Below are 26,588 nucleotides of genomic sequence, written 5' to 3'. Positions count from 1 at the left end.
GTCCATTTGTGAATTGTGTATCTAAAATTTTAAAAAGAGTAAAATAAAAAAAGAAATCTCTGTAGATGCACTTATTGTACATGTGGTTAGGTTAGTAGATTTCAGACTTCAAGTCCTTCACTGCCTTAAGAACACAATGGGCAGGCAGGTGGCTATTAAATACATACAATATGCTTGTGGGAGAGAAATTATGAAAAAAATGAAAGATTGTAGAATAATGAAAAATCTGGAATTACAGTTTTTTTGACGCTTGTGATTATTGAAGATGTACTTTAGAGGAACTGAAAAGATTTCTGATTCTGATGTTAATTCTGTAGAATAGGAATGTATACCAAATGTAATCTTTCCAATGCTATGAAGAATTTATACATGAAATTGATATGCAATAAAAACCTGTGTGCTTTTTATATGGAATGTCATTTTTTCCTTTTCTTTCTCTGCTGTAGTGACAAATTATAATTGTGTGATATTGCTAAATATGCAGTATCCAGATAAGATTGAGATGCTCATACTTATTCTATTACCCAGGTGTGGTGGTAACTTTTTATTCAGCTGATACTGTATCTTTATCCAGATGTGTACTGTACCAGTTAAGGGCAAGTGCCTTGACCTATGATAGTACAGCAGGAATAGGGAGCAGCATTGAACCTTGAGCCTTCAGGTTACCACTTCCTGCCTTTCGCTGCTTTGGTACCTCCTGCAGTATATTATTTTCTGATGGATTGTTGTTTTCCTCCAAAAAAACAGCTGTAGTTTGTGCAGCAAGTATTTTAAAAGACAGTTTCTGCAGAAACAAGTCAGAGTGGTTGAACATGGCTAACTGGAACAAATTAAGTAGTTGTGATCTTTGCTCAGTCTCTAAAATTCATTCAGGACGGGATATGATGAGAGTAGGAGCCCTGCATCTTGTGAAGAGGGTGGAGTTTATGCTGATTTCCTGGTGCAGAGGTGGGGTTTCTAGTTTATGGGTGGAGTTTATGGTGATATTGTAGTATGGGGGTGTGGTTTATGTTGATTTCCTGGTGCAGAGGTGGGATTTATGGTTCGTGGGTGGAGTTTATGGTGATATTGTATTATAGGGGCGTGGTTTGTGTTAATTTCCTGGTGCAGAGGTGGGGTTTATAGTTCATGGGTGGAGGTTATGGTGATTCCATAGTACAGAGATGGTGTTTATGTTAATTTCCTGGTGCAGAGGTGGTGTTTACGGTTCATGGGTGGAGTCTATAAACTGTTTATGGTGATTTTATAGTACAGGGGCGTGGTTTATGTTGCTTTCCTGGTGCAGAGGTGGGGTTTACCGACTGTGGGAGGAGTTTGCGGTGACTTCCTGGTGCCGGAAGGCCAATTCCTGTTTGGTCCGTCGAGGACTCCGCCGTCCGCGAGAAGCGGAGCTCAGTTGCTGCGCCGTCGCTGAGCGGCTGTCGGTGCCGTGTGGAGCGCGCGCTCTGTGTGGCGTCATGCTGCAGCTGGACGACGCCGTGGAGCCCGAGAGCCCCGGAGCGGCGGTGCTGCACGCCGAGCCCGGAGAGGACGGCCTGGAGGTGGCGTTCACCCCGCCGGGGGCCGCCGGGAGCGGGTCTGGGGGCGGCCGCGGGTTCGGCTCGGCGGTGGCCTGCTGTTCCCCGCTGCAGACGCTGACGCCGTTCCACGTGCACAACCCGACCGTGCAGGGCCGCGTGAAGGACTACTTCGTCTTCAGGGTGATTATGATTAATAATAATAAAGCGGCTTGGCTTGTTGAGGTGCGCGATCCGATGAGTTTGTCGCCCGCGCCTCTCACTGAATTCCACGCGGATGACACTTCCGTTTTGCTGTGATGTCCATGTCGTCATTATTATGATAATATGCTGCTACGAGTAGAACGACGAGCCACGTCGTGTTGGTTTACATCGGTTGTCATCGTGTGATTTTTTTTTTTTTCATTTTTCATGTACGTTATTTATGGCTTCTGCTCTGGACGCCGGTGCGCGGTGTATCGTCGTCTCTTTAAACAGCTGAGGGGATGTTTGTTTGTTTGGCCACTGGACGGATTTCCGGCTCATACGGCATGTGTGGTGATGACGTCGCCGCCTTTATTACACCTCTGGTGGTGGTTACATTGAGGTCACGTGACTGGGGGTGAATGGTCGTGAAGGTCAAGCTGCCCCAAGTATTGCTGCTATGGGGACAGCTGCAAGTGTAGCATTTAGAGCTGCTGCCTTTGAACCCAAAGGTTGCAGGTTCGAATCTCACCTCCAGCTGTTGTATCCTTGAGCAAGGTACTTACCGTAAATTGCTCCAGTAAAATTACCCAGCTGTACGAATGGGTAAATAATTGTCGGTAGACTACTAGTAGTAAGTCGACTTGGAGAGAAGTGTCGGCTAACTGAATAAATGTGAATGTTTTTTTTTTTCTTTTATTGACTACACAAGTCAGGTGTACAGTGTAACATGGTAAAACGCAGAGTAACACAGCAAACATGCACTGACTCCTGCACTGTCAGTAACAGACGGTTTTACACTAACTGACGCTCAGTAACACCGAGTCAGTAACAGACACTGTTAATAACACTGACGTGTGACACTGACACTTGTACGTACACACACACACACTGTGACAGTAACCATGTCTCTGGCGGTCACCTCTCCTGCAGCCCGGGACCATCGAGCAGGCGGTGAACGACATCAGGACGGTGGCACTGCCCTCAGAGGATGGGGAGGTCCTGAGTGTGTGGCTGCTGGCCGAGTGAGCAAAACGACCGCGTCTCTCACACACACGCAAGTTGACCCGCAGCGCACACTGGGATGCACGGCTGTGAAGACCCCGATACCAGTACAGTGGTGCTTAAGTTCACGGACCTAGTGCTCCTACAGCTCCTTCCTTCGTACCACTGATCAAAGTGGTCGCTGTGATTTAAAGAAAATAACCTGATGCATAAATGGGTCATGTACTGTAAGTTGCTTTTGATAAAAAGTATCTAAGCAGTTAATAGTAATGAATATTAATAGCAATTGATGATAATGATAGCATCACATGGGGGCATGAAGGTTCTCTAACTTCTCTCACATAACGCCTACAAGAATTTGAACTTATGAGCAAATGTTCAATTTGTACACTAAAATTTGCATAACTAGCTATGAGCTCACACAAGAATATAGATATGTCAACGCAAAATATGAAATTTGGTGATGTTTAGCGCTACACAAGTTGAGGGGGGTGTGGCTTGTCTTGCTCAGGTCTTGTCTCGTACTTGTGTTACAGTTTGGAAGCAGTTCCGAAAGAAACTTTGTCACTTTTTGTCAGTGTAAAACTTGTCTGTTTAATAAATTGTGGATTTCATTGTTGCGGTAAAGAACAAAAATCATATCGTTACATATCATAATGAACCCTAAAGGCAAAAAAAAAATAATCTGCAGTGCAAAAAGTTGGAAGGCAAAGGAAAGCCCTACCTATCCATTTAAAAGATGAAGTGAATTCCTTGGAACGCAATATCATTACAAAGAACTTTGTGTGATTTGATTCACTGTTATTTCATGCTAATTGATAACTTCATGAATATTTAAGAGAGGTTACAGGTGCTGTGAGTGATTACATAATTATACTATAACTACTCGTTCGTGGTATTCTAACGGTAATATTTCTATAGCTCCTTTTAAAAGCAACTTCTCAAAGCCCTTTGCTATAAATAAAAATATGAAGCTGGAAAAATTTACAGCAAATTTCAGCAATGAAAAATTGCTAGGAATGAAATAAGCTGGTTGTGTGAGGGAATTCTCTGCTGTAGCATGTTACTGTTTACCAGTGATTCACCCAGAGCGGCCAGCAGATGGCGCCACAGAACCCTGAGTTAGAAGGTAAAGGGGGTGGAGTCTATCCTGGAATTAAGATGTGTTAGTGGAGGCAGTGCTGGTTTCCTCTGATGTTCCTGCTTCGAACTGATGCGTTACACTGAAGACACTGGCGATTTTTTGTGTGTGTGTGTGTGTGGGGCTGATGGAGAAAAGTGGCAGATGACTCTTCCTCCCATCACTCTATTTGCTCCAGGATCGACCACTGGAACAATGAGAAGGAGCGACTGGTGCTCATCACTGATCGGTATCATCGCTCCCCTTCTTCTCCAGTATATTTATAAAAGTTTCACCGAATCTTCATGCTGAAATGTGTAGTATTGGCAGCAGCAGGTAGGGTGGTTAAGGATCATTTATGACCTCAGGGTTGTTGGTTCAGGTCCCTGGGAGTTTTAGTGGTTTTGCCATTGAGAAAATGCCTTGAGAGAAGCCACTTGAATCTATGTGTAAATTCAGCCAAATGTATACAAGGGGCAGCAGGTGGTGCTGCAGTTAGAGCTGCTGCCTTGCAATCAGAGGGCCTGGGTTTGAATCCCACCACCTGGAGTAGTGCCCTTGATGGGGGGGGGGGGGGGGACTTGCCCTTAAGTGATATAGTGTAAATGACCCTGCTGTATAAATGAGTAAATAACGAAGTAGCTTTAGTGTATGAACACTCTACTTTGATTTGTCAAAGGTTTCAAGTAGACAGTTAGTGGTTGTTATTTGGAAGCTGTGTATGAGGTTATCAAAAAGTATCAGGAATGATAGGTTAACCTTTTTTAGAAGAAGAAAAAAAGACATTATTGCAGATAGTTTTTGACGAACCCCCATAGCTGTCGAACCCAAGTTCAGCCTCTGCCAGCGTACAGCCGCAGGCCATCAAGTGCTCCTCCTTGTGCGGCAGGTCGCTGCTCGTGTGCAAGTACGACTTCATCAACCTGCGCTGTCAGCAGGTGACCAGGATCTCCCTGAACGCCGTCGACACCATCTCCGTGGGCGAGTTCGAGTTTCCGCCCAAGTCTCTAAACAAGTAAGGTCCTCGCACCCGTGTCCGCGATCGCCGCGCTCGTGAGGGTCAGTCAGTTGAGGTCCGAGTGCATGTTTATTTGTATTGTGGAGTCGTGAAATACATTGGATTCATGTTTTCCGCCGCATTCATGTGACAGGTCTCTTATTCTGAAGCCAAAACATTGTCAGAGGGATCTGAGCTCAAAGCAGCCTCTTGAAAAAGAGGATAGAAGTGACACTGCATGATGTGTGTGTGTTTGTGCCTTCGCAGGAGGGAGGGCTACGGCATCCGGGTGCAGTGGGACAAACGGCCGAGGGCTTCCTTCATGAATCGCTGGAACCCCTGGTCCACGGACTTGCCCTACACCACCTTCAGCGAACACCCCATGGCACACGCTGATGAGAAGGTGGTCTCACTCTGCCAGGTGGGACATGGGTCTGCATCATCAGCTGTGTGGGGGGCTGGCTTTATAGCTGAAAAACTGGCTCTACGTTTGTTTTGCTAGCTTGTCCTGGGGAGTTAATTACAAAGCAAGGTTTCCGAAAACTGGAAAATATAAATGTTTTCCATTTCATTGCACTTTTTCTGAACTCGGGTTCCAGCACCAGTGTCACCTGCATTTCCACAGTCAGCCAGGAGGTGTCACTAAAATGCACCAAAACAGAATCCGTACCGTTGGTCCCCGATTTATGATGGTTCGACTTAGTTTTTCGACTGTACAATGGTGAGCTGGCCATAGACATTCAGTAGAAACCATACTTTGAATTTTGATTCCCCCCCGGGGGGCAAAGGATATGCAGTATGATTCTTGTGATGCTGGGTAGGGTAGTGATCCACGTCTCCCAGTCTGTGATGCGGTTCTGTTTTTTGTATCCATAATGTCATGGAAATGCCCATCTGTGTCTCCTGCTACTGGTGGGAAGAAGGAGAAGGAGGGTGATTACTCTTGAGGAGAAACTAAAGATAATTGGCCATTACAAGCTTTCCGCCTTTATGCTGGGAATTGCACGTATGCTAGGCTATGATGTTCGGTAGGTTAGGTGTATTGAATGCATTTTCGACTTATGATGGGTTCCGCGGAACGTAACCCCATCGTAAATCAGGAACCACCTGTACTGTGGTGTAGCTTAAATTGAGCTCACTTCTACAGTGTCTCCCAACAGCTCATGTGTAGTGTTTGAGAGCTGGTGATCAATAACAAGATGATAAACGCTGCCCGTTTATGGGACGGATCTGTCTGCAGTTGGCACTAAATGGGAGCATATAGAGATGAAATTTTAATTAGTTCGAAATAGAATTAAAGTGGTTTTAATATTGCTTAGATATAACTAGTAAAATTAGTTTTATCTAAGATTATATGTGCAATTGTATGAGGGAGAAAGAGATGGTGTGAAATAACATGTTCAGCCCTTCTACTTTGGAACAGCAGACCAATTTATGAATCAGTGCTTTTTTATGGTTAAATATTCAGTAATACTGTTTTACACTAGTGATGAGGGCCAGGGTAGTATGTAGCTCGGCCATCGCTGGTTGAGCACCTGAGCAGATCCTCATTTGGGAGGCGATGTCCACCTGCCCACGATGCTCCCGTTTACTGCTTCGGTGAAACGTGCCACTGTATTAGAAAAGGTGGTTGATGTTGCAATAGCTCATGGGTCCATGTCTCCACCCCTGCAGTTGGAGAGCTTCAAGCAGCAGCTGATCCAGGCCGTGAAGAAAGCCCACAAGGAGAACCCGCTGGCTGGGCGTGCCAATGGTGTGCTCATCCTGGAGAGACCCCTGCTCATCGAGACGTACCTGGGCATCATGTCTTTCATCAACAACGAGGCCAAGCTGGGCTACTCCATGACGCGGGGCAGGATCGGCTTCTAATTCCGCCGCCACTGTTGCTATGGACACTGCAGCGCGATCTCCATGCGTCCCTGTGTTGTTGTTGCCTTCTGCCTTCACTCCTCCTGCCATGAGGGGGTGCACTGTGGCTGTGTGATGCACGAGAGGGGCCCGATGCCTCTGTCCCCTGCGCATCCTGCTGTACATAGTCTGCAGCCTTTTGTTTTGTTGTGTGGCAGTCCTCATGCTGCTGAGCGTCAGCTGTTACCCAGCATGCCTCTGTGACGTGGACCAATCGCGTCGCTCCTCTCGGCTGAATCGAGCCACGCAGCTGTGCCTGTTTTTGTGAAAGGGAAGAATTGCGCACACAGCGCCTGCTAGTGGTGGTGTGCCACACACCCACTAGAAACCTGTAAGGATGGCACACCACGTTTTACTACAACTGGAGTATGATGTACAAAACAAGCCCTTCTTGGAGAGCACATTGCTGTATTTGTTTTTGGAGGCTGTTTTTGTCAGAAGGCCAATTTTGTGTTTTAAACATCATTCCAAGGTAGCTCCTGCTTGTATTTAATAAATGGTCATTTTTATTGGTGTAGTAATCTCTAAAACACATCTAATGGCCTTGATAGAATTACTTTAGAGCAGCAGTCAAGAACAAACTTGCTCAGTGTGTAACATAATGCCTTACCATGCGACTCTGCGCCTGTGGCCCATCTTCCAAATGGTGGGATTTTGCTTTTTCTACAGTCTGAATGTAAACCTGCATGATTGTTGCACGACAACTCCGCATGCATACAGAATTGGTTTTGGCATGTGCTCTGTCCATGTTTTAGGTGTTAAGGCAAAACTTTCTCTTGCCAAAGATTCATACAGTTTCTGGTTCTTAAGGAGATAAAGCACAGAAGTTAAGTCATTGGGTGGTGAAATTACTGCAAGACTTTTAAAGGCAGCGGTAGAGGCCTACTGCCCTTGTACCTTCGAGCAAGGTACTTACCCTCAGTTGCAGCAGTACAGTTACCTAGCTGTGTGAATAGGTGAGTGCAGGGAGAGCAACATTAAGTTACTTATGGAAAGTATCAGCTCACCAAATGGATGTTGAGTGAGTGTAGAGATAGAGGACAAGGCCCTCCTGCAGGGCACCACCATCTAGTTCTCCAAAATTCTAAGAGAATGATGAACACACTGGAGCAGCTCACATTCACTTGTTGCTGCATTTCAGGCTGTTTGCACTATGCTGACTGAAGGTTGCAGATAAATGTCAAATCATGTTCTATTTGAATCTACTTTAAAACCAGTGTTGGCATCATTGGATGTTTGCCACTTTCTAAAAAGTGGCAATCATATTCCCACCTGGCAGTGCATGTTTACAGTACCACTGTGCTCTGCATTATTTCTTGTTTTAGAGAAATATTGGTCCATGCTTTCAGTTGCATGCACTAAACTGGAGTGGAAAGTGATCTTTGTCTTTTCTCCCCAGAAATTCTCAAGCAGTAACTTTAAAATCGTGAACTGTACTGGTCACATTTGCCATAACAAAATGTGGTTTACCCTACTAAACAGTATTTTGAATGTATACCACCCCTGGGTGGTGGGAAACAACCTGCCACAGCTGTTACTATGTTAATGTGGACTAGCTGAGTTCAGTTCTAACCTTGTCTGTCAGTTGTTAGATGATTGTACAAGCGGTTTGGACCTCCTGCCGTGGTAGAAACATTTTGCAGACAGTATTCAACACTGAATTTGTGAATGCAGTGCCCTAAATGACAATAAAATAATTCTTACTGTTCCCTTTGTCTGAAAGGAATCATTTGGAGCAGAGTAACCATACTTCAAGTGCTTTCTTTGCCACTTTCTGCACTAGCAACAGCAACAAGGAAGGGTGAAAAGGTACTGTACCTGCACCATTACAACAGTTTGTTATAAGGTACAGCAGGTGGTGGAATAGCTCCTACTGCTATCCTGCAGTTGAAGGACCAGATTTTTGAACCCCTGCTTTAATACCCTTGCACGGGGTACTTACCCTAAATTGAGAAAGTTATACAGCTGTAGAAATGGGTAAATCAGCAAGTAGCTTAGGGCACAAAGAAACTCCAGAAACAGGAATCAGCTAAATTAATGGTGCTTTTTCATTCCAATGTCAGCTTCTTCGGTCTTTTTAAACTGGAGTGGGATTTGGTCTTTAGCATCTTGGAGCAATTGATATTCTAAGATGAACTCAAATTGTGCAATCAGAGGCTATGAACTATAAATGAACTATAATATAGATGCAGATATTCAGCTGCCCCTTGCCTGCAAATACAGTAAGTGGGGCAAACACCTCACCCTGGAAGTACAGCTGGAGAGTGTTGTCATTTATTAAGGCCTTTAAATAGCTCAGGGGATCAAGAAAGAATCACTTTATGACCTGTTTACTGCTACATGACAGTGTCCAGTTAACTGTCAGCTGCAGGTCTGGCGCAGGGGTACAGATCTTGGTCGACTACACAGCTTTTCCAGCTCTCTAAAGCACAGCCAACACGCAATTTGGTTTGTTTCAGTGAGTACTTACCTGCTCGGGTACCGAACACCTACACCCACACACCTGCCAGCCTGGATCCAGACTGGGCACTGTATCTCCCCCATGAAGATCATTTACAACCAGCACAGCAGTAGTATAAGTAAAATCCATCCCTCCATGTGGAACAATTGCTTGTCTAGGGCAGGGTCACAGTGGTCTGGAACCTATCCCAGAAGAATAGAAGATTAGGCTAGACAGGAGACCAGCCTATCAGAAGGCAGTGACATACTCCTTCACTCACACATACACATAATTCAGAGTAACCCAAAACACCTCTTTGGACTGTGGGAGGAAACCAGAGCACCTGGAGGAAACTCACTTGACAAAGGGAGAACGCAAGACAGCCACATCTGAACCCACAGCCCAGGAGCCGAGGCACCAGTGATACCCGCTGTGCCACATACCAGCAACCGAAACTGCTTGACAGCAATCTTGTGCCAACAAATTTACCCATTAGACCCAAGCATTACAGCCACCAAAAACCTTACTGTACAATTACACACTTGTTGCCAGAATGGTTTCACATGACTGAGCATGGAAAAGTAACATATGAGCATAACTCTTGTAACAAAGTTTATTAGAAAATAGTGTTCTACAAAAATACCTTTACATATTTACATAGTGGTTCCAGTATATTCTATTTACCATATCACCTACTTATAGAAACGACATTTATTGCAATGTGTCATCATCCTCCTGTGGAGGAGTGAGTCCTTCGGTTTGTAAATTGGAGGAAAATCCACACGTATGAAACTGTGTAGTTCGACATGTGAACGAGCGGTTGCTGCCCCTCCGGTAGCTGAAAGCTCAGGATTCCCTGCGAGCGTATGGGGGCCTCGCTGAGGACAACTGTGGCAGGACACACATGAATCTGCTTGTCATCCCAACAGCGGCGAGCGACAGTTTCCAGATCGCCGTAGCACTAATATTAGCTCCCCCATCCCCGGACGCACTTATTCACTTGGGTGCCTCCGCCTCCACATAGCACAGACACAGGTGTTCCTTGCTCAGCAGGATAAGGGAATCGCCACCGCAGTGCCAGCTCAGGGACAGCACCTGGAAGCTACCTGCAGAAATCGAGACGCAGACATTGAGGAGGAAAGACAGGGACAAAGTGAACAGATCAAGGAAGAGGTGGACAGAGCAGTGGCGTCACTAGGGTTTAATGTCACCTAGCAGTAGCTCATGGTGTCACCTCCCCCCCATGGATGACCTCCTCCTGTACTAAGGATTCTGTATGTTCTGGTAATGTTTTTTGTACTGCTATTCGCAAATCCTAATTCCTGTATATCACTGAATGTAATGGCAACAGTAATGACAAACTGGCAACGTTAAAACTGCACAGCCTTAATGTATTTAGATTTAGTTTCATACGGTTAAAGTAAAAACTGGGTAAGAAGAGAATTTGGAGTAAAATCGATAACTACATCAAAATTATGTTTAACGTTAACCTTTACTGTTACATGAGATACATTAATGGATTAGGCTTGCATAATAACGGCTCACATAATGAAGCTGTAGACTAATGCATATGAAAGCATAGTCATATGAAATACAATAAAAAACAGGAACAAATACACAAGTATTTCAGCACTTTGTGAACATCGACTAAAATCGCAATTTTCCTCCTTTCCTGGCCTTCAAAAGGTGCGAACTTGTGAATCACTTCACCAAAATCATGCCTTTTGCCAACTCACTTTCAAGTGATAATATCGCAAGAACGGAAAGCCTCAACTGTCCCATGGTAGATCCGAAAATGACAAAATCAGTTACTGCAACAGCAGCAACGAAAACAAGAGCGCGTGCTTGTAGCGCATGGAGACAAAACCACGATTCGAAGTGTCACTTAACTGGGTAATGGGATATCTGAGCGGAGAGCACTGGAAGGTTCAAAAAGTAAATTAGTATGAAGTTTTAGTCTTGTAGGTATATTGATAATACATGTCAGCTGGGCTTAAAAATGTTATAACCACAGGGATTTCTTTTAAAAAAAAAAAAAAAAAATCTGCTGAAACACTACACAGAAATTTTACTTATTTTGGTGTCACCCGGTGCGGTCCGCACCCCCCACCAGTGATGCCACTGGGACAAAAACCAGGTACAGATGAGGAAAAACAAAATGACAGGCATAACGGAGACAGAATCACTAGCAGAAACAGGTAGTGAACTGAATAAAAACGGTGACAGATAGGGATAGAGGGACAGGAAGGTCCCCCACATCTCCTGTCCAGGAGTACTGCCTGCAGAAACAACTATGTACATTACTTGGATGCTTGATTGGTTGTTTAAGGGACACCTGCTGAGCCATGCAGCCTTTACCTTCTGCGGGCACCTGGACGGAGAGACAGCCACCCGGGGACCACAAGAAGACCTTGGTGCTGCCGGTGCACAGAGCGAGACGAGGGCGCCGGGGGTCCCACTGAAAGCAGCGCACAGGTGCTCTCTGCTCAAGCACAGCCAGTAGGCAGAGCCTCTGCATGTCCCACACCCACACGTTGTTTGGCATGTTGTCTGGTCGGGAGGGAGGAGGGGCTGACAAATTAGCTGCACATCCCACCAGGGGTCAACAAATATATTCAGCTGAAGGAACTAATTCAGTTATAAAATGGAAAAAGTGACATATCCACACAATCATGCTATAACAAAGTGGTCAGTGGTTCCCCCAATTATTGTTTTTCTTGTACAGTGTATTCATGGCAACAAACAGTAATAAAGTGTAAAGAGGCGGAATGTAAGTTAGCATTCGGCCGATAGGTACCTACCGTTCTTGGTTGCGAGGTAGCGGCTGTCCGAGCTAAAAGCCATGGTGGACACACCTATTTTTGGATTGGCTCGGTCGGGGTCCGGCTTCACAATGGGAACGTAAATTGGCAGCTCGCAGATCTCATCTACAAGGACATATAACTATTACATTTTTACATTCTGAACACATTAAACCACAGTCGCACGCTGTGCCGGTCAACTCACACTTGCTCTGCGTGCTAAACAGAGATGTTCCCGCTGGTATCTGATGATGGATAGACAAGTCATCACTACCAGCCACAGCCCGTCGCTCCATCTCTCTGTAAACAACCTTACAACACACAATCAGTAAATATTACCACCCATGTTCACCCACCTCACAATACAACACACCAGTCTTACCAAATCTCAGTATTTAAGATGACTTAACACTGGAAATAACAGCAGAACAAGCGGTGTTGGGACACAAATACAGGTCATTTACTATGTTCATCAACACCTACTGCTCTGGAGTCACTGATGCTGACTGGATGCTCAAATTCAGTGAGCTTCTTCCATGTGATGTGATTCAGAATGCGCACCTGCCCAGGACAAGGTAAGGAAAGTCAGTGAAAGCTTAAAACTAGGTACAATTAATAAGGCTGGAGCACATTAAAGAAAACGAGCAGCACAGGAACACACGAGGTGAGACCTTCTCGTCGTAACTGCCGATGGCCAGGAACTGGCTGCTCGGGCTCCAGGCGATGCTCTTGATGCCCAGAGACCAACCATAGGCACTGTAGGTAGACAGCAGACGCCCATCCAAGGAGTACAGCAGCACCTTGTACTGCACAACATTCAGAAGTGTCACACAACCAGAGGATCGACACATCTCACACACATCGAACGAAGTTCAATGACCCAGACTAACAGGTCCCGTGTAGCCAAGTCACTCACCTCCAGACAGCTGTCCCACACAGCCAGCACACAGCCGTTAGGTGACCACTCCACTCCAGACAGGTCCTGCGTGTCCGTCTCAAAGTGCTGGCGCAGAATGAAAACAAGGCGTCAGAAGTCTGCAGGAAGCGCACAAGTTCGGTGGCTGATTAACCAAGGATTTTCAGAACGAGTGATTCAAACTTCATAAGCTTTTCAGCTGCTGGGTAAAGTACGTGAACCAATAACCTCAATGAATGAATAACTGGTGCTGCTCGTTGCAAGAACATTTTTCTCCAGGCATTTAAAATTAGTTTAAAAGCAGGTCAGAGTTAACCGAAATATATTTCAATGTATTTGATATAGCTACAGCCAAGCCTTTTACAGAACAAGAGAACACAATGTAACAAACCCCCTAACCCTAACCCTCATTCAATTTTGCTAAACATACTTTTGGTGTTACTATATGTCTGTTTTTAGAAAAATATTCCACATTCTTGAAATGAGAAACTTTTGGTTAATTTTGGCACTGGGTTCCAAGCACCAAATATTCCAGTACATTTTAAGATCTGATGCTTTCTAGAATGTTCTGGTGAGTTCTAGAATCTTCCAATGGCTGTTAAGTATGAAACTAAAACTGATACTCTAGAAGAACTGGTGATATTTCTGTAATCAGTACACTGACTCACCATAACGCTAAAACCGAAATAACTAAGAACTGACAATTTTCATTTCGTTGTGGAATGAATTGAGGAACTGAGGGAATGATAAAGACAATTAAAAGGTGACCAGACAATGAACATCACTCACATTAATGAGATGAATCTGCCAGTGACTGAATAAGAGGTTATGAAAATGACAACTTTTTGAATGTATTTAAGATAGTCACAGCATTTTTTCCATAGATTATAGCTACGAGGTTTTTACTGCAACTAGTAAAAAAAAAAAAAAAAAAAAAAAAAAAGCAATGGCTTAAGAGCACACAGATTTACCTTTACCATTAAGCACACTTCAAATTCACAAACAAATCGAGCAACAAACAGATTTCCTTTTCCAGTTGTGTTCATAGAACCAGGTGCCTGTGTATAGATCACTGAGGTGCATCAGATGATTCAACCTTTTTGACTAGCAAACTGTTCACGCATTCCCAGTGATCACTGTGGGCCAGATGAGAAACACACCATGTCTCCAGGAACTGAGAGAGTTATAACTGGATTTGAGCTATGCCAATGTGCCCGCCCACACACACAGACAGGTGTCATGACCTGGCAGTGACAGACGCTCAGCTATCTAAATCAAACCCATATTAATACACAAAAACCTGTCTCTGGTGCCTGGGTGGGGCAGGTGTCTACAGTTACCCCGCTGTGGTGTCCCCTGACTTGCTCACCCGCAGCAGCTGCCAGTCCTCGCAGACAAACACACTGATGTGGTCCTTGCAGTCCCGCCGCTCCGCCAGAGCCATGTAACGCCCGTCTCGGCTGAAGTCCAGGCCTAGCAGCGCGTGCGCACATACACATTCCGAAAGACATACATGCACCCAGCAAGACAGGCACACACCCGCACAGAAACACATCACTTTTATATCGTCCAGTTAACTATAAATCACAAGAAAGTAACAAACGGTATTAAAGCTATTTACATAATGCAGAAATAGTATTTATTAGATATGGCACCATTCACATATTATATCATCTTAGCCTCTATGTTGTCTATGTGTTGGCATGGCTTTCCTCTGGGTGCTCTGGTTTCCTCACAATTCAAAGAATTGCAGGTGAAGTGCTGAATCTAAAAAGGCCTGTGCGTGTATGTGAGAGTGGGGGTGAGTGTGCAATTGTCTAGGCAACAGACCGGTATCATGTACAGGGTATACCCTGCCTCATCACATTGTGCGATTCTAGGGTAGAATCCAGACCACCACAACCCTACACCGGACAAGTACTCATTAAACATTTAGAGATGGATGGATGGATGGATGGATACCATAAATCACATGCACATTTTAACAAAACAAAAAATGACAAACAGATTCCCTCTGTGAAGGGGTTCTGAACCTAGCTACACTTCTCAGACTATGCATTTTACAGACGCCACTGTGAGGAAAGACGTCAAAGTCTTGCAGAGCAGGTCAGTATTTCACTATCTGCTGACAGGTATGCTTCAGTAGCAGGTACCCCTTACTGACAAAGGCCTTGAATGCGCACACCTGCATGGATAGTCATGTCTAACACTAAAGGTCAAAGGTCGGTGTGGGGAAGGAGATTTATACCCCCGCCCCACACACACGCGGGCAGGCAGACACATACTCACCCTTCTGACAAGCCTTGGGGTATTTGATATAGGACACAGACTTGGAGCACAGGGACCAGACGGTGACCCTCAGCTGTCGGAGAGGGAGTGGGGTGAGAGGAGAGAGAGAGAGAAACACACAATCATTCCACCCGTGGGCGAAAGCATTCAAACCACACGGAGCCTGCAGCTTAGCACCTCCAGCCTCTGTGCTGCCACACCGATTACCGGAGAGTCCATTTGCAAGCGCACTGGGCCTTAATGGCCAGGGTAAGCAGCCTGACCACTGACTGCAACAGTGCCTCCTACAGACAGGTCAGGGGTTCACAGGTTAGTGGAGACACGTTGGGAGATTATCAGTACAAAATTGCTGCACAGGTGTGAACTGGAATGAGGTGGGAAGAAAAAACAAAAAAGGTGGCAACTGGGATGTACAACAGGTTCAAAATTTGGATGCAATGATTACATAACTAGAGCAATCAAAACTTTCCGTTAGAGGGATTACATTAAAAAAAGTGATAATCTTTTTAATAAACGTAATAAGCAAACCCTGCAAAGCACAATTCAAGAATGACCAAATAGATTATTAAATTTGCCCTCTAATCTTGGCAGCAGGTGTCAGAATTTCAATATCATTCATATTACTTCCATGTTGGGAGGAACTGCAGTCTTAGATGTTCCCTGTGCAATCCTTATGCCATTAAGAAAAAAAAATTAGCTATCAGATCATTCAAGGACACAAACCCCTACAGATTTTTTTTCTAGTGACTATAATTTGTCAAAAATGAATACAACACATAACATTAGCAAGAAATCAAGGAAAAAGCACATCCACAATCAAATCTTCACATAAGAACAGTTTAAAGGTCTCTTCAGGCCAGTTGGCACCATATTAAGCCTGCACCTGTCGCCTTAAATATTAAATCCTGTGTTATTTCATTGTGTTTTTCATGAAATAACACTACAGCAGTGTCTGCTAGTTTACCGGTCCTACCTAACCATGGTACCCAGAACATAAATGAGTTGTGGGATAAGACCCACCAATGCACTTGGCATTGAGGTGTAATATCACAGCTTGCTACTAATACTCCTCAGTCAGCTGGTCACTAATGAGGGCTCAGAGAGAAGCTGCCATCTCCTGTTTGTCCATCAGCCCATTTGTCTCGAGGGCATAGACAATGGGGACTCAATCACGCCAGCAGGCTCTGCTAGGCTGGTCTTGACCCTTTAGACCAGTGGTCTCCAACATGGTGCCCGCATATAATCTGTGAGTTGCTCGCCAAGCACGTTCTATAAATTGGCTCAATTTTAATTATTGATTTTAGTATTATACTTACAACACATGAAATGTTAATTTTTTCATCTAACACTAAAACATCAAATAAAATCATCATTTAAACAATTTAAATATTTAGAAGTTTACGCATGTTATTAACAACACACGTAGTGTAAGTTTCTCGTAGGCTATTCTGTGAGTTGAGGCGGTAGCGAGCTGACGGAACAAACAAGGTGAAATCAACTATAACAAAAAAACAACAAAGGATTAACTATGGCTGACGGCACACCAGGTCCTGCAAAAAAGACATATTACTTTAACGAGGAGTGGGAGACGGAATTTCTCATCACAAATGTCAAAGGCAAAAAAGTGTATGCCTCATCTGTGGGGCTAGCATCGCGGTATCCAAGAGGCACAACATGGAGAGACATTTCACCACCATCCACAAGACCTTCAATAGCAGTTATCCACCAGGTACATCACTTAGAAAAGAAAAAGTTAACAAGTTGAAAGCAACATTAAGCAGACAGCAATCTTTTTTTTTTTTTTTTTTTTTAAAAAAAAAAAAACCAGACCCGCTAAGAAGTCACAGGCTACAACCAAAGCTTCATTTAGGGTTGCTCATTTTTTGAGCAAACACAAAAGATTGTTCTCAGATGGTGAAATTGAATTGTCAAGGGAGCAATGACTGTGAAAGATCACAAGAATGGAGATGAAATCCTGTCTGTACTCCCCGATGTTCAACTCGGGGCGAATACAATTGCAAGATGAGTCACGGCTATGTCAGCAAACGTAACAAAGCAACTGGAGAAAGACTTTGTGCAACTGGAGAAAGGTTTGTGCAACTGGTTTTCCATCCAGTGTGATGAGTCTGTAGGGAAATGTGTTCAGTGCAATGTGAAAGAAAAAATTATAAATGTACTTATTTCAATAAATTTTCTTGGAATATTTTCCAGGATCGATTGTTTAACAACTGTATGGTGGCACAGCGAGTAGCGCTGCTGTCTCACAGTGCCTGGGTGGTGTGTGAGAATGTGGGTTTGATCCCAGTCTGTGTGGAGTTTGCATGTTCTCCCCATGTCTGCGTAGGTTCCCCCATAGTGTGAGTGACACAAAGAGAGTGTGTTTCACTGGTGTCTGGATGAGTGATCCATTGTAAGTAGTGTATCTAGCAGTGTAAGTCACCGCGGTGAATAAGGTGTGGGCTAGTAATACTACATAGTACCCATTATAAGTCACTTTGGAGAAAAGCATCTGCTAAGCGAATAAATGTAATGTGAATAAAAAAATACTAAACAGCTTGTGAGAAATTATTAAAATTTTTTATGCCAGGATATCAAGTTATTTCATTATCCCTTTGACATAATGTTAACAAAGTTAAAAAGAAACACAATGGTGCTTTTTATTATAAATATAACAAATTATATATTTTTTGAGTATATCAAACAAGTAGCCCTCTAAATTATTTTATCCCTTCACGGAGCCCTCGCTCACAAAAAGATTGGAGACCCCTGCTTTAGACGCAAGCCTGAAAGAAGAGCCAGGAGGGCCTGGATGATAGACAAGTGGGCCCTCAACAACACACTCACAGAAACAGACTATGGGGGGAGGCACCGCTCAGAGCGTTCAGGCACTGACACACCTCCTCAAAGAGCTGCTGAAGGAGGCTCTACATCCTACAGTCAAACTAATGAAACGGCCAGAACGAGACAGCCATCAGATCCCCGCCCACCGCTAAGTGCCACCCTCTTGTCAACGTGACAAACAGTCAGCGCCTCGTTCAATAGCCGCAGACCCATAGCAGCAGAAAGAAAACATGTGCTTCCGTATATTCGGAAACGTAGGTGCCCGGCCAACGGGTGGGTGCTTGGCAGCAGCGGAAGAAAAGTAACAAGCAGCATCTTGCCCCCCAAGATGCATGTTCCACGGCATGCTTGAGGAAGAAGCACTGGAATCAGGTCCATGGGACATTGCTTGTGGACAAGGGTATGGAGTGTGGGCCACAACGGGTTCCATTACAGACTGTTTGGAAGCTCCTGCCAAAACACACATGGTTCACATTTCAGTCAGTACTGTAAAACACGATCACCTGTCTACACCATACGTGCCTGTGAAAGAGCAAGATGTACACGCAAAAAGATGGAAAGTACCTAAATAAGCGCCAACTCTTCAGCCTCACACCAGATCTGTCACTTTTATCAGATGCAGCAAAGGAAAGAAGAAAGGTACAGGAAACAAATTCCCATCGCAATGGGCATATTTGTGAACACTTGCAAAGAAAACTTTCTCAAAGAAACTACCCCATCAAGCTTGAAAGAACATTTATTAAATGGTTTTCTATACCATCGCATGAGATATTACATTTCACAGGTCAGTAATTTCACAGTAAACCTGAAAATATCCCTAGCAGTGCAAACAGTGCCATGCTGCAAGAAACACAGACGATGAAGCGCATCTTTAGCATCTCAGATATGCAGGGAAGTTAAATGCCACCCCAGTTTCATTTACCAAGCGGTAAACCAATATACAGGCATGCGTACGGCGGCCCCCGTCCCGTCTTACGGGGCTGCGAATATCAACACTGTGAAATGCTGAACTAAAGCGGTCCTGTCACTCAGCCAACCGGTGAGAAGTATAAGCTGCCAGGACCGACAGCGTCTGGAGTCTGAAACCCAAAGTGTGAAGTGTAATGGAGAGCTGGGGGCCACTGCCACACCGTACCACGGTGGCCTTCTCTGGATTTTGGGGGGGGCGGTATTACAGCACCATTTACCAGTATTGTATTCACACGGAACACTAACGACTGTATGCAGCCTTATTTGAGGTCAAACCCCTAGTGAGGCTGAACACATCCCACTTCTACACCACTTTAAACACACAGAACATTTCCACATTGAGAACAGTATCATAAAATGAGTCACTCCTCTACAGGTAGGGGCCTTGCAAAGGACTGGGGTCCCATTCAGGGTGTACCCTGCCTAACATCCTGTGCTTCTGGGATAGGCTCCACACACACCACAGTGACCCTGCACTGGACAAGAGGTTAATGATAATGGATGAATAAATTCATTAAAACAAAGAGGGCAAAAAAAAAGACCATATTTGTTTGGAGTTCCTTGACAACATTCTCACGATGGCAATCTCTTCTACTGAAAGTGTGAGACAGGGCAGCAGGTGTCATATGGCTTACAGCAGTCACCTTACACTCAAAGGACCCAGGTTCAAATCCATGCTCCCCCTGCAATATCCTTACCGAAACCTACAAACTGCAGATCTACAAAATGGGTAACTCATAAGTAGATCATGTACAAACTAATATTGTATGCAGCTTTGGAGAAGAGCTACTAGAGAATTCAATAAAAAGAGGTACATGTTGTTCACCTCCCCGGGTCACCCATCCAGCTCCTATGAGCAGTCTCCACTGAACCATCCAGCTGTGCTCAGTCATCAAGAACGCTTCCTTTCAGGGACCCTGCTCCCTTCCGAAGGCTCTATGGAAACCATGTCAATAGAGCTCAAACAGGCCTGAGAAGACCCCATCCTGCCCCAGGGAGTCATGTCAGAGCCTAGGGGCACACAGGCACACACCCAGATATCATGTAAGTCAAAGCCGGGGGCGAGCACAGGGTACAAATGCCTCTCTGAGGAGGGCTAAAGAGAAATGTTAGTGACGTCCATCTGAAACGGTTGTTTAAATCTTAATTCCCATCACAGACTTCACCCAATGGTATAAATATATAGTTTTATTTTTTTTCCCCACTTTATTCATTTATTTGATTCTTTTCTCCAAGCAACTTTCAATGTTAGGTTCGTTCATCAAGCTACATAAAATTACTTACCTATTTATAAAGAAGAGTACCTTTCACTGTATCAATTCAGGGTAAGTGCCTTGACCAAGGGTACTGCAGTGAAACTGAGGATTCGAACCTGGGTCTTTCAATTAAAGGGCAATGGCTCTGACCAATACACCCCAAGCTGCCCTTCCTAGCAAAGATCTACTGAAGTGTATCAGGCCTATCATTTATCATGCTACACTTACCATTTATATTTGCAATGAAGTTTGAACATGGACTTCAATACAGAAGGCTAATACAATGATATGAGTTTTTAAATGTCATAATTTGTGAGTGAACAATGGCCAATGGGAATTTGGGGAGGGTGCAAGGCATCTTCACACAGACCTGTCCATCAGTGAAGGATTAGATTGTGTGCATTCCACGTCACAAAAATGTTCGAACCGATATAGCCCGATTCTCCCGTTACAGGGTTATAATTCTCCGTGGTGCAGTGGACTGGGCCTGTACCGCTCGCAGATTGGTCACGTTACGGCTGAAGGGAAGAAGCTGCTTGCGTGCGCAGCTTTCTGAGAGCCCATACCCAAAATGCTGTGCATTTGCGAGGGGCCAAGGGCTACCTGCCACAAGCGCGAATACCATCCACTGCAATCGAAAACCATTATACAGATATCAGTGTCCACTAATGCTCCATAACAAAATCTCCCCTCGTATTTCATCTGAGCTCAGACAGCAGGGGGTCTGAACACATGAAACTGCATCCGTAAGGTGTAAACAAGTGGGTAAGCAATAGAGAAAGAGTGTACACAAGTTTTCAGATTATAAACGAAATGAAAAATTTCAAAAACATAAGCTATCAAAAATTGCATCTACTATATGCAAACTAAATGCTGAAGTTGAAGGTATACATATACAGTATATTACCCAACAGTCAATCACATCTACACACTTCTACAAAGTTGTCATACTGTTACAATAAAAATTTTAGGTATTTTTTTTTTTTTTTTTTTTTTTTTTTTTTTTTTTATCTTCCCATCCCCTTCCTTCCATTTCTACGGTAATTGTACACCACTTCCCACTCACACCATTAGAACCACCAACAATTAAACACTAAATACCACTTGTAAACACAACGAAAGCAAGCTGAATTATGACAGTGCCATGTTCCCATTCTGTGTGCCTGCTTTTTACTGTCATCTGTTGAAATGATGGGTAAACAGAGGTTGTATTCTTTACCACAAGCAGAAATTTTAGAACTAGCAAACATTGACTGTGTCATTCTGGGATATAAAAGGATTTAGCAACATTTTATTCATATGCATATTTTTAGTATTAGGATCCAGCTATTTCTGAGTTGGTTTAACACAACTAACCAACAATTCCTTCATTTACTGTTTAGCACATTACATGAAATGATCACATCTGATCAAATGTCAAGGCTGAGCAGCAAAGTGCTTGAATGAAAAAGCCCAGAGGTTCCCATGGATGTTTTGCACACCCTTGTGCCAGATATGGGATGAAGCGATATACAAAAATGATTAAATATAAATTGTACCTACAACAGTAAGTGGGGGGGGGGGGGGCACAGTGGGTTTGGCCTGTGCCTGCTTTCTGGTAGGTCTGGGGTTCCAGTCCTTGTTGGGGTGCCTTGCGACTGACTGGCATCTCATCCTGGGTGTCTCCCCTCCCCCTCCAGCCCTATGCCCTGTGCTGTCGGGTTAGGCTCCGGTTCGCCACGACCCTGCTTGGGACAAGCTTCTTCAGACAATGTGTGTGTGTGTTTGATGTGTACAATAGTAAGTGTAGCTTTCACAACATCAATATTTCATCAAAATTAGGCTTCCATAACTTGACCAGTGGAATGCAAAGGCATTCTGTGTATTAAATAAGACTGTAAATACCACAATAAATAATGTAGTTCAATCTCAAAAAGAAAAATATGTTCTTAAGACCCCCTCCACACCTCAACACATCCGCTGCGATTATTTCAAATCCATACTCATTCTACAGTCAGCTGTGTGTGCACACATCATGTGGCCCAGCGGCAAATGGACTCGCTGTGTTCGAGGAAAAAAGGGAAGGGGGGGGAGGGAAAAAAAAACACAGAGCGGGCGACATGCCTCGGCAGCTGTCCTCAAACAGGCTAATTTAGCATCCTGTTTACAGCCGGCAAGAAAACTGAGCTCTGACACAGACACCAGCCTGGCAGGGCCTTAATGAAACCTTGTCGGGGTGAAGGTAAGGTCAGAGCGCTGGCACTCGGACCACGACACCCAGCCGACGACCGGAGGAGCTGCTCTACATCCTAACGAGGCACCGCCAATTACTGAAGAACATCACAATTCATTCATTGTCAGTAATCACTTGTCCAGTGTGGGGTTGTGGTGGTCTGGAGCCTATCCTGGAAGCACAGAGGCCAGTCCATCATGGCAATATCTCTTTCATACACACAAACAAATACTGAAATAGCTGGAACAAAACCCCACAAAGTCCACAGCAATGCAGAAGGAATATTATAGATCACGGCTCCCTAATTTCTAAGAAATGCAGACACAAAGAAGCGCAGCACCAGCAGTGAGCCACACCTCCGCCCACCAGCGCAGCCCCCTGCACCCTCATGTCCAGACACAGTTGCGTGAGGCCTCAGCACCTGTCAATGATTCTTGGAGTCGAGTTGGGGCAACAGGCGGCTCCTGCTGTGGCACTGAGCCCAGGCGTAATCCAGACAGGCGAGTAGGCAGGGCACCACATACACCCCCCCCCTCCAATGCCGTGGCATAAATAAACGCTCAGCCAGCTAGACGGTTGCCTTTTAGCCACAGAAAATGCAGATGTTCGTGGCAGGCGTGCCACCTTTGACCTACTTCGCAGAATTATGAATGAGCAACGGAGACATCAGAGAAACATGCAAACCAGCCCACTCCTTACTGTACATCACGTCTCATTTATAGCAAGCGGTACACTTGTGATGTCAAATACCTTTTTCCCCCTCTTCAGATCTATTCATTTAGCTGACACTTTTCCCCAAAATTACTTACATTTATTTACCCAGTTAGACAACCGGGTAATTTTAATGGAGCAATTCAGGATAAGTACCTTGTTCAAGGATACTTCAGCTGGAGGTAGGAACTGAACCTGTGACCTTTCAGGCCAAAGGTAAAAGCTTTAACTTCTATGCTAGCAGCTGTTCTAAATATTTATTTATAAAAATCAACACCTTGAATCTCTTTGTACTAACATGCTATTTAACATATCCATTTAATATTTGCTGGTTAGAACTGGAACATTCAGCCATTGCCTGGGGGGGGGGGATCGTCCTAAAAAACTAATAAGGGTTCAGGACAGATTGTGAGCTGAGGTGTGGGGTACAAAACTGACTGGCAAAATATTTTTCCTCTTTGAACTTCTAAGGACTTATGACAGACCTTCAACACTGCAGATCAGCCACTTGGGGGTTAAAGGAACGTCGGGGTAGCGAGTGGGCTGCCTCCTATTTTGGGGTCCTTACTTACAGGCAGCGACAGTTGACATCGAGTCGAGCGCAAGCGTGGACCTCCTGAGCTGGCACTTACGTGGAACTCGGTGGTGTTGAGAACGTGTCGTCCATCGGGACTCCAGCGCGAGGACACCAGCCCCGCAGAGCCTTCGTCGATCTTGCAGTGCCAGTCGGGCTGCTCCAGAGACCACACCTGAGGGAAAGCGCGGGCAGCGAACTCAGAACACGCCGGCAGCATCAAAACCTCTGTCACCTTGCTCCATCATCAGATCTAACCACCCCCACCTGATACCGGCAGTATGAAAGACTGGCGATGGATACCTCTGCAAAAGTAAGGTGATTCCTATCCTGTTTCAGAAAATTAAGGCTACTTACACATCTCTCATGCTTCCTTTACATGCAGTACATACAGTATATGTCACAATCTCGTTTCCCCCATTCAAAATCTAATTTTTCGCAGCATGCTGGTCAACGACAAGAACTTGTAACCTCAAGGCTGAGGGTTTGAGTCCCAGAAGGGCACCTGGCTCTTATACCTCAGAGCAAGGACCTTAATGTGATTTGCTAAATTAAAATATCAGAAGATGTAACCTGACTAAACTGCAAGTTGCTAGGATAAAAGTCTCAGCTAAGCAATAAAATAAAAGGATATTACATCTGAACTGCATTATTGCACCTGGGTGCAGTTTTTAAATACCCATCTAATATTCTGCATCTTAATTTTACTTCCGTAACAGTACTTTACTGCATCGATTTGTCTATTAGGTTATTAGTTTCATTATTAGTTCAATTAGTTAAACTGTTACTGCTTAGCTGCTTTTTATGCAAAAGGCCATAAATACCTTGATCCACAGTACTATGGCAACACCAGGGAATAAAGGTGAATTGCAAACCTCAGGTTACAGTTCTATGGCCTCAACTGATGCATTACATGCTGTCTTGTACAGTTTAAAGTATGATAAATTACTGCACAAACATTGCATTACCTTAATAAATGTGTCAAAACGTAAGCACTTGGATAAAAGTGTCATGTAAGCAACAAAATAAAACTGTAAAAGGTCACTGAGGAAGTGAAGGTTTGGGTCGGTCTCCTCAGCCTGGAAACACTGTGACCCACAACAGCAGGATGCAATGGTACTTATAAAATAATATGAATTTTGAAGGATGCTAGTGAGCAAAGCAGCCATACCTGCACCAGTCCTCTCTTGTACATGGCGCACAAGATGAATTGCGAGTCCGAGGACCACTCCACATGCGCTATTTGGTCCAGACATGTGTACAGGTGCAGGATCTGCAGGGTGTTGATGTTGCGCACCACCAGGCGGTACTGGACGCAGGTTGCCTGTTAACACGGAGCGGCCAAGGTCAGAGAGGTGACCCGGTGGCACACCACTGCTCCTGGTTCACGTCCACGAGGGTGGACGTTTGTCTGAACCCTAGGAGGTAGAGCGCGTGAATGCACACAGCCAAATTCGGATGGGAGGCACATTCTATAACACTGTTTACACCATTTAGGTCACGTCCAGGTTGGAAGTTCATCCTACCAAACACTTCCCATCTGGCGAGACCCGGCACAGCTGGTTAGTGTGTCTGAACACCTCCGAGAAGTTCATCTCCAGGCAGGAAGGAGTACTTCTGTCCTCACCTGCTGCTGTGGAAAACCAAACCAAGACACCAGTTAACCACTCAACTAGTTAACTAACTAGTTCAGGACTCTGGTGGACTAGTTACCACTTCTCAACTAAAGGTGAGGGTCTCAGTGGCTCTCTCTCCACCTGCCGCTGTGGACAGACATCAAGGCGCCAATTAATTATCCAGTAAACTAACAAGTTAGGGGGTTTTGGGAAGAAACTACACTAGTGAACAGTTAATAGTAATTGTTATTAGTTTAAACAATGAACTAACTAGGGCTTATAAAGAACCGTTGTGTTTTGGTAAAAGATGACAGTGGTTCTGTGTCCATGTGCTGCTGTGAAGAGATACACCAAAACGATGTTTAACTAACCAGATATCTAGCTAGTTCAGTACAAAGAGAGTTTAGTTAGGCCTTTGCTTTACCAGGTAGGTCAGGTGTGTGAAGCTGACAAAAAAGTCATTATCAGCTCGGCCAGTCTACACCTTTTTAAAGTAAAATTCGACAAAAAAAATTAACTGAAAGAATTTATTTTATGCTACAGGTGAATAAAAGAGAAGAAAGACACACAAAACAGTCTTTTTATCCAGACTTCACTTAGCATCGCCGCGCGAGGACAGGGCTGGCACGCAACGCTACAGGTCTGTCCGCTACAAATTACCACCAACACCTCGAACTCTCCAGCACATTAAAGCAAAAACATGAATAATGCTTCGGCGTTATGATTTCTATCTCTGAATCCTGAGGAAGTATTCATAAAATGAGCTCAAATTCCGACCCATTTAGTTACTCGGGACAATGAAGAACCCACCGCTCCGTCCGTCCGCGCCGTCGCCTCTCCTCAACTGAAACTCCGCTGTATCGGAAGTAGTGCCAGTGTTTATGTTGAGTGACAGGTACAGCAACCAATCAGCGAGCGTGGCGGTAGTTCGCTTGGAGCTATGGGTATATGAGTTTTTATTTAGGGTCACAAAATACACTGAGTGTAGTAGTTACTCATTTTTCTTAGATAATATATGTCATTTTATTATTCTGAGGTAGCACATTCTATAACTTTGTAATACTTAAAAATCTGTTGCACAAAGTATTTATTATTGACACCCACACTATGTCTGCAGACTCACAGTAAAGCATGTAACCTGAGCCCACAGTACATACATTTAAATAACGATCTGAAGGGCTGCTTTTTATTATGAAACTGATTTGATTTGCCTTGTGAAAAATAACAAATCCG

The 26,588-nt window shown here is 44.4% G+C and overlaps 2 protein-coding genes across 3 annotated transcripts; one reads left to right on the top strand and one right to left on the bottom strand.

The window, feature by feature from the left end:
* Nucleotides 1–1,327: 1,327 nt before the first annotated feature.
* On the top strand, nucleotides 1,328–8,512 carry tprg1l (tumor protein p63 regulated 1-like). Its single transcript, XM_018736512.2, has 6 exons — nucleotides 1,328–1,700; nucleotides 2,634–2,725; nucleotides 4,025–4,075; nucleotides 4,715–4,840; nucleotides 5,090–5,243; nucleotides 6,497–8,512. The coding sequence occupies exons 1-6, from the start codon at nucleotides 1,458–1,460 to the stop codon at nucleotides 6,689–6,691; spliced, it is 861 nt and encodes a 286-aa protein (XP_018592028.2). The 5' UTR covers nucleotides 1,328–1,457; the 3' UTR covers nucleotides 6,692–8,512.
* A 1,309-nt stretch (nucleotides 8,513–9,821) lies between these two features.
* wrap73 (WD repeat containing, antisense to TP73) lies at nucleotides 9,822–26,219 on the bottom strand. Of its 2 annotated transcripts, none has more exons than XM_018736528.1 (13): nucleotides 26,166–26,219; nucleotides 25,266–25,372; nucleotides 24,911–25,063; nucleotides 23,798–23,914; nucleotides 15,177–15,249; nucleotides 14,257–14,360; nucleotides 12,888–12,974; nucleotides 12,643–12,777; nucleotides 12,455–12,532; nucleotides 12,177–12,282; nucleotides 11,972–12,097; nucleotides 11,529–11,720; nucleotides 9,822–10,276 (listed from the first exon to the last, which is right to left on the bottom strand). In XM_018736528.1, exons 2-13 carry the CDS (start codon nucleotides 25,332–25,334, stop codon nucleotides 10,167–10,169), a joined length of 1,350 nt encoding a protein of 449 aa, XP_018592044.1. In that variant the 5' UTR covers nucleotides 25,335–25,372; nucleotides 26,166–26,219; the 3' UTR covers nucleotides 9,822–10,166. The 2 variants fall into 2 exon arrangements, with proteins under 2 accessions (XP_018592044.1, XP_018592045.1); XM_018736529.1 differs by having other exon boundaries at nucleotides 25,266–25,369; nucleotides 26,166–26,206.
* Between the last annotated feature and the right edge of the window lie 369 nt (nucleotides 26,220–26,588).

This window comes from Scleropages formosus, chromosome 2 (assembly GCF_900964775.1).
Source record: "Scleropages formosus chromosome 2, fSclFor1.1, whole genome shotgun sequence".
Lineage (NCBI taxonomy): Eukaryota > Metazoa > Chordata > Actinopteri > Osteoglossiformes > Osteoglossidae > Scleropages > Scleropages formosus.
This window is presented reverse-complemented; position numbering and strand designations above follow the sequence as displayed.

Bases quoted from the DNA above. Each gene is read 5' to 3' on its own strand.
- tprg1l (XM_018736512.2), top strand. From the start codon at position 1,458: ATGCTGCAGCTGGACGACGCCGTGGAGCCCGAGAGCCCCGGAGCGGCG. The intron at 2,726-4,024 runs GTGAGCAAAACG...TATTTGCTCCAG, and splicing joins AGTGTGTGGCTGCTGGCCGA to GATCGACCACTGGAACAATG. The intron at 5,244-6,496 runs GTGGGACATGGG...CCACCCCTGCAG, and splicing joins AGGTGGTCTCACTCTGCCAG to TTGGAGAGCTTCAAGCAGCA.
- wrap73 (XM_018736528.1), bottom strand. From the start codon at position 25,334: ATGAACTTCTCGGAGGTGTTCAGACACACTAACCAGCTGTGCCGGGTC. The intron at 12,283-12,454 runs GTAGGTGTTGAT...GTGTGTTGTAAG, and splicing joins GCATCAGTGACTCCAGAGCA to GTTGTTTACAGAGAGATGGA. The intron at 11,721-11,971 runs GTAGGTACCTAT...CCTCCCGACCAG, and splicing joins CTACCTCGCAACCAAGAACG to ACAACATGCCAAACAACGTG.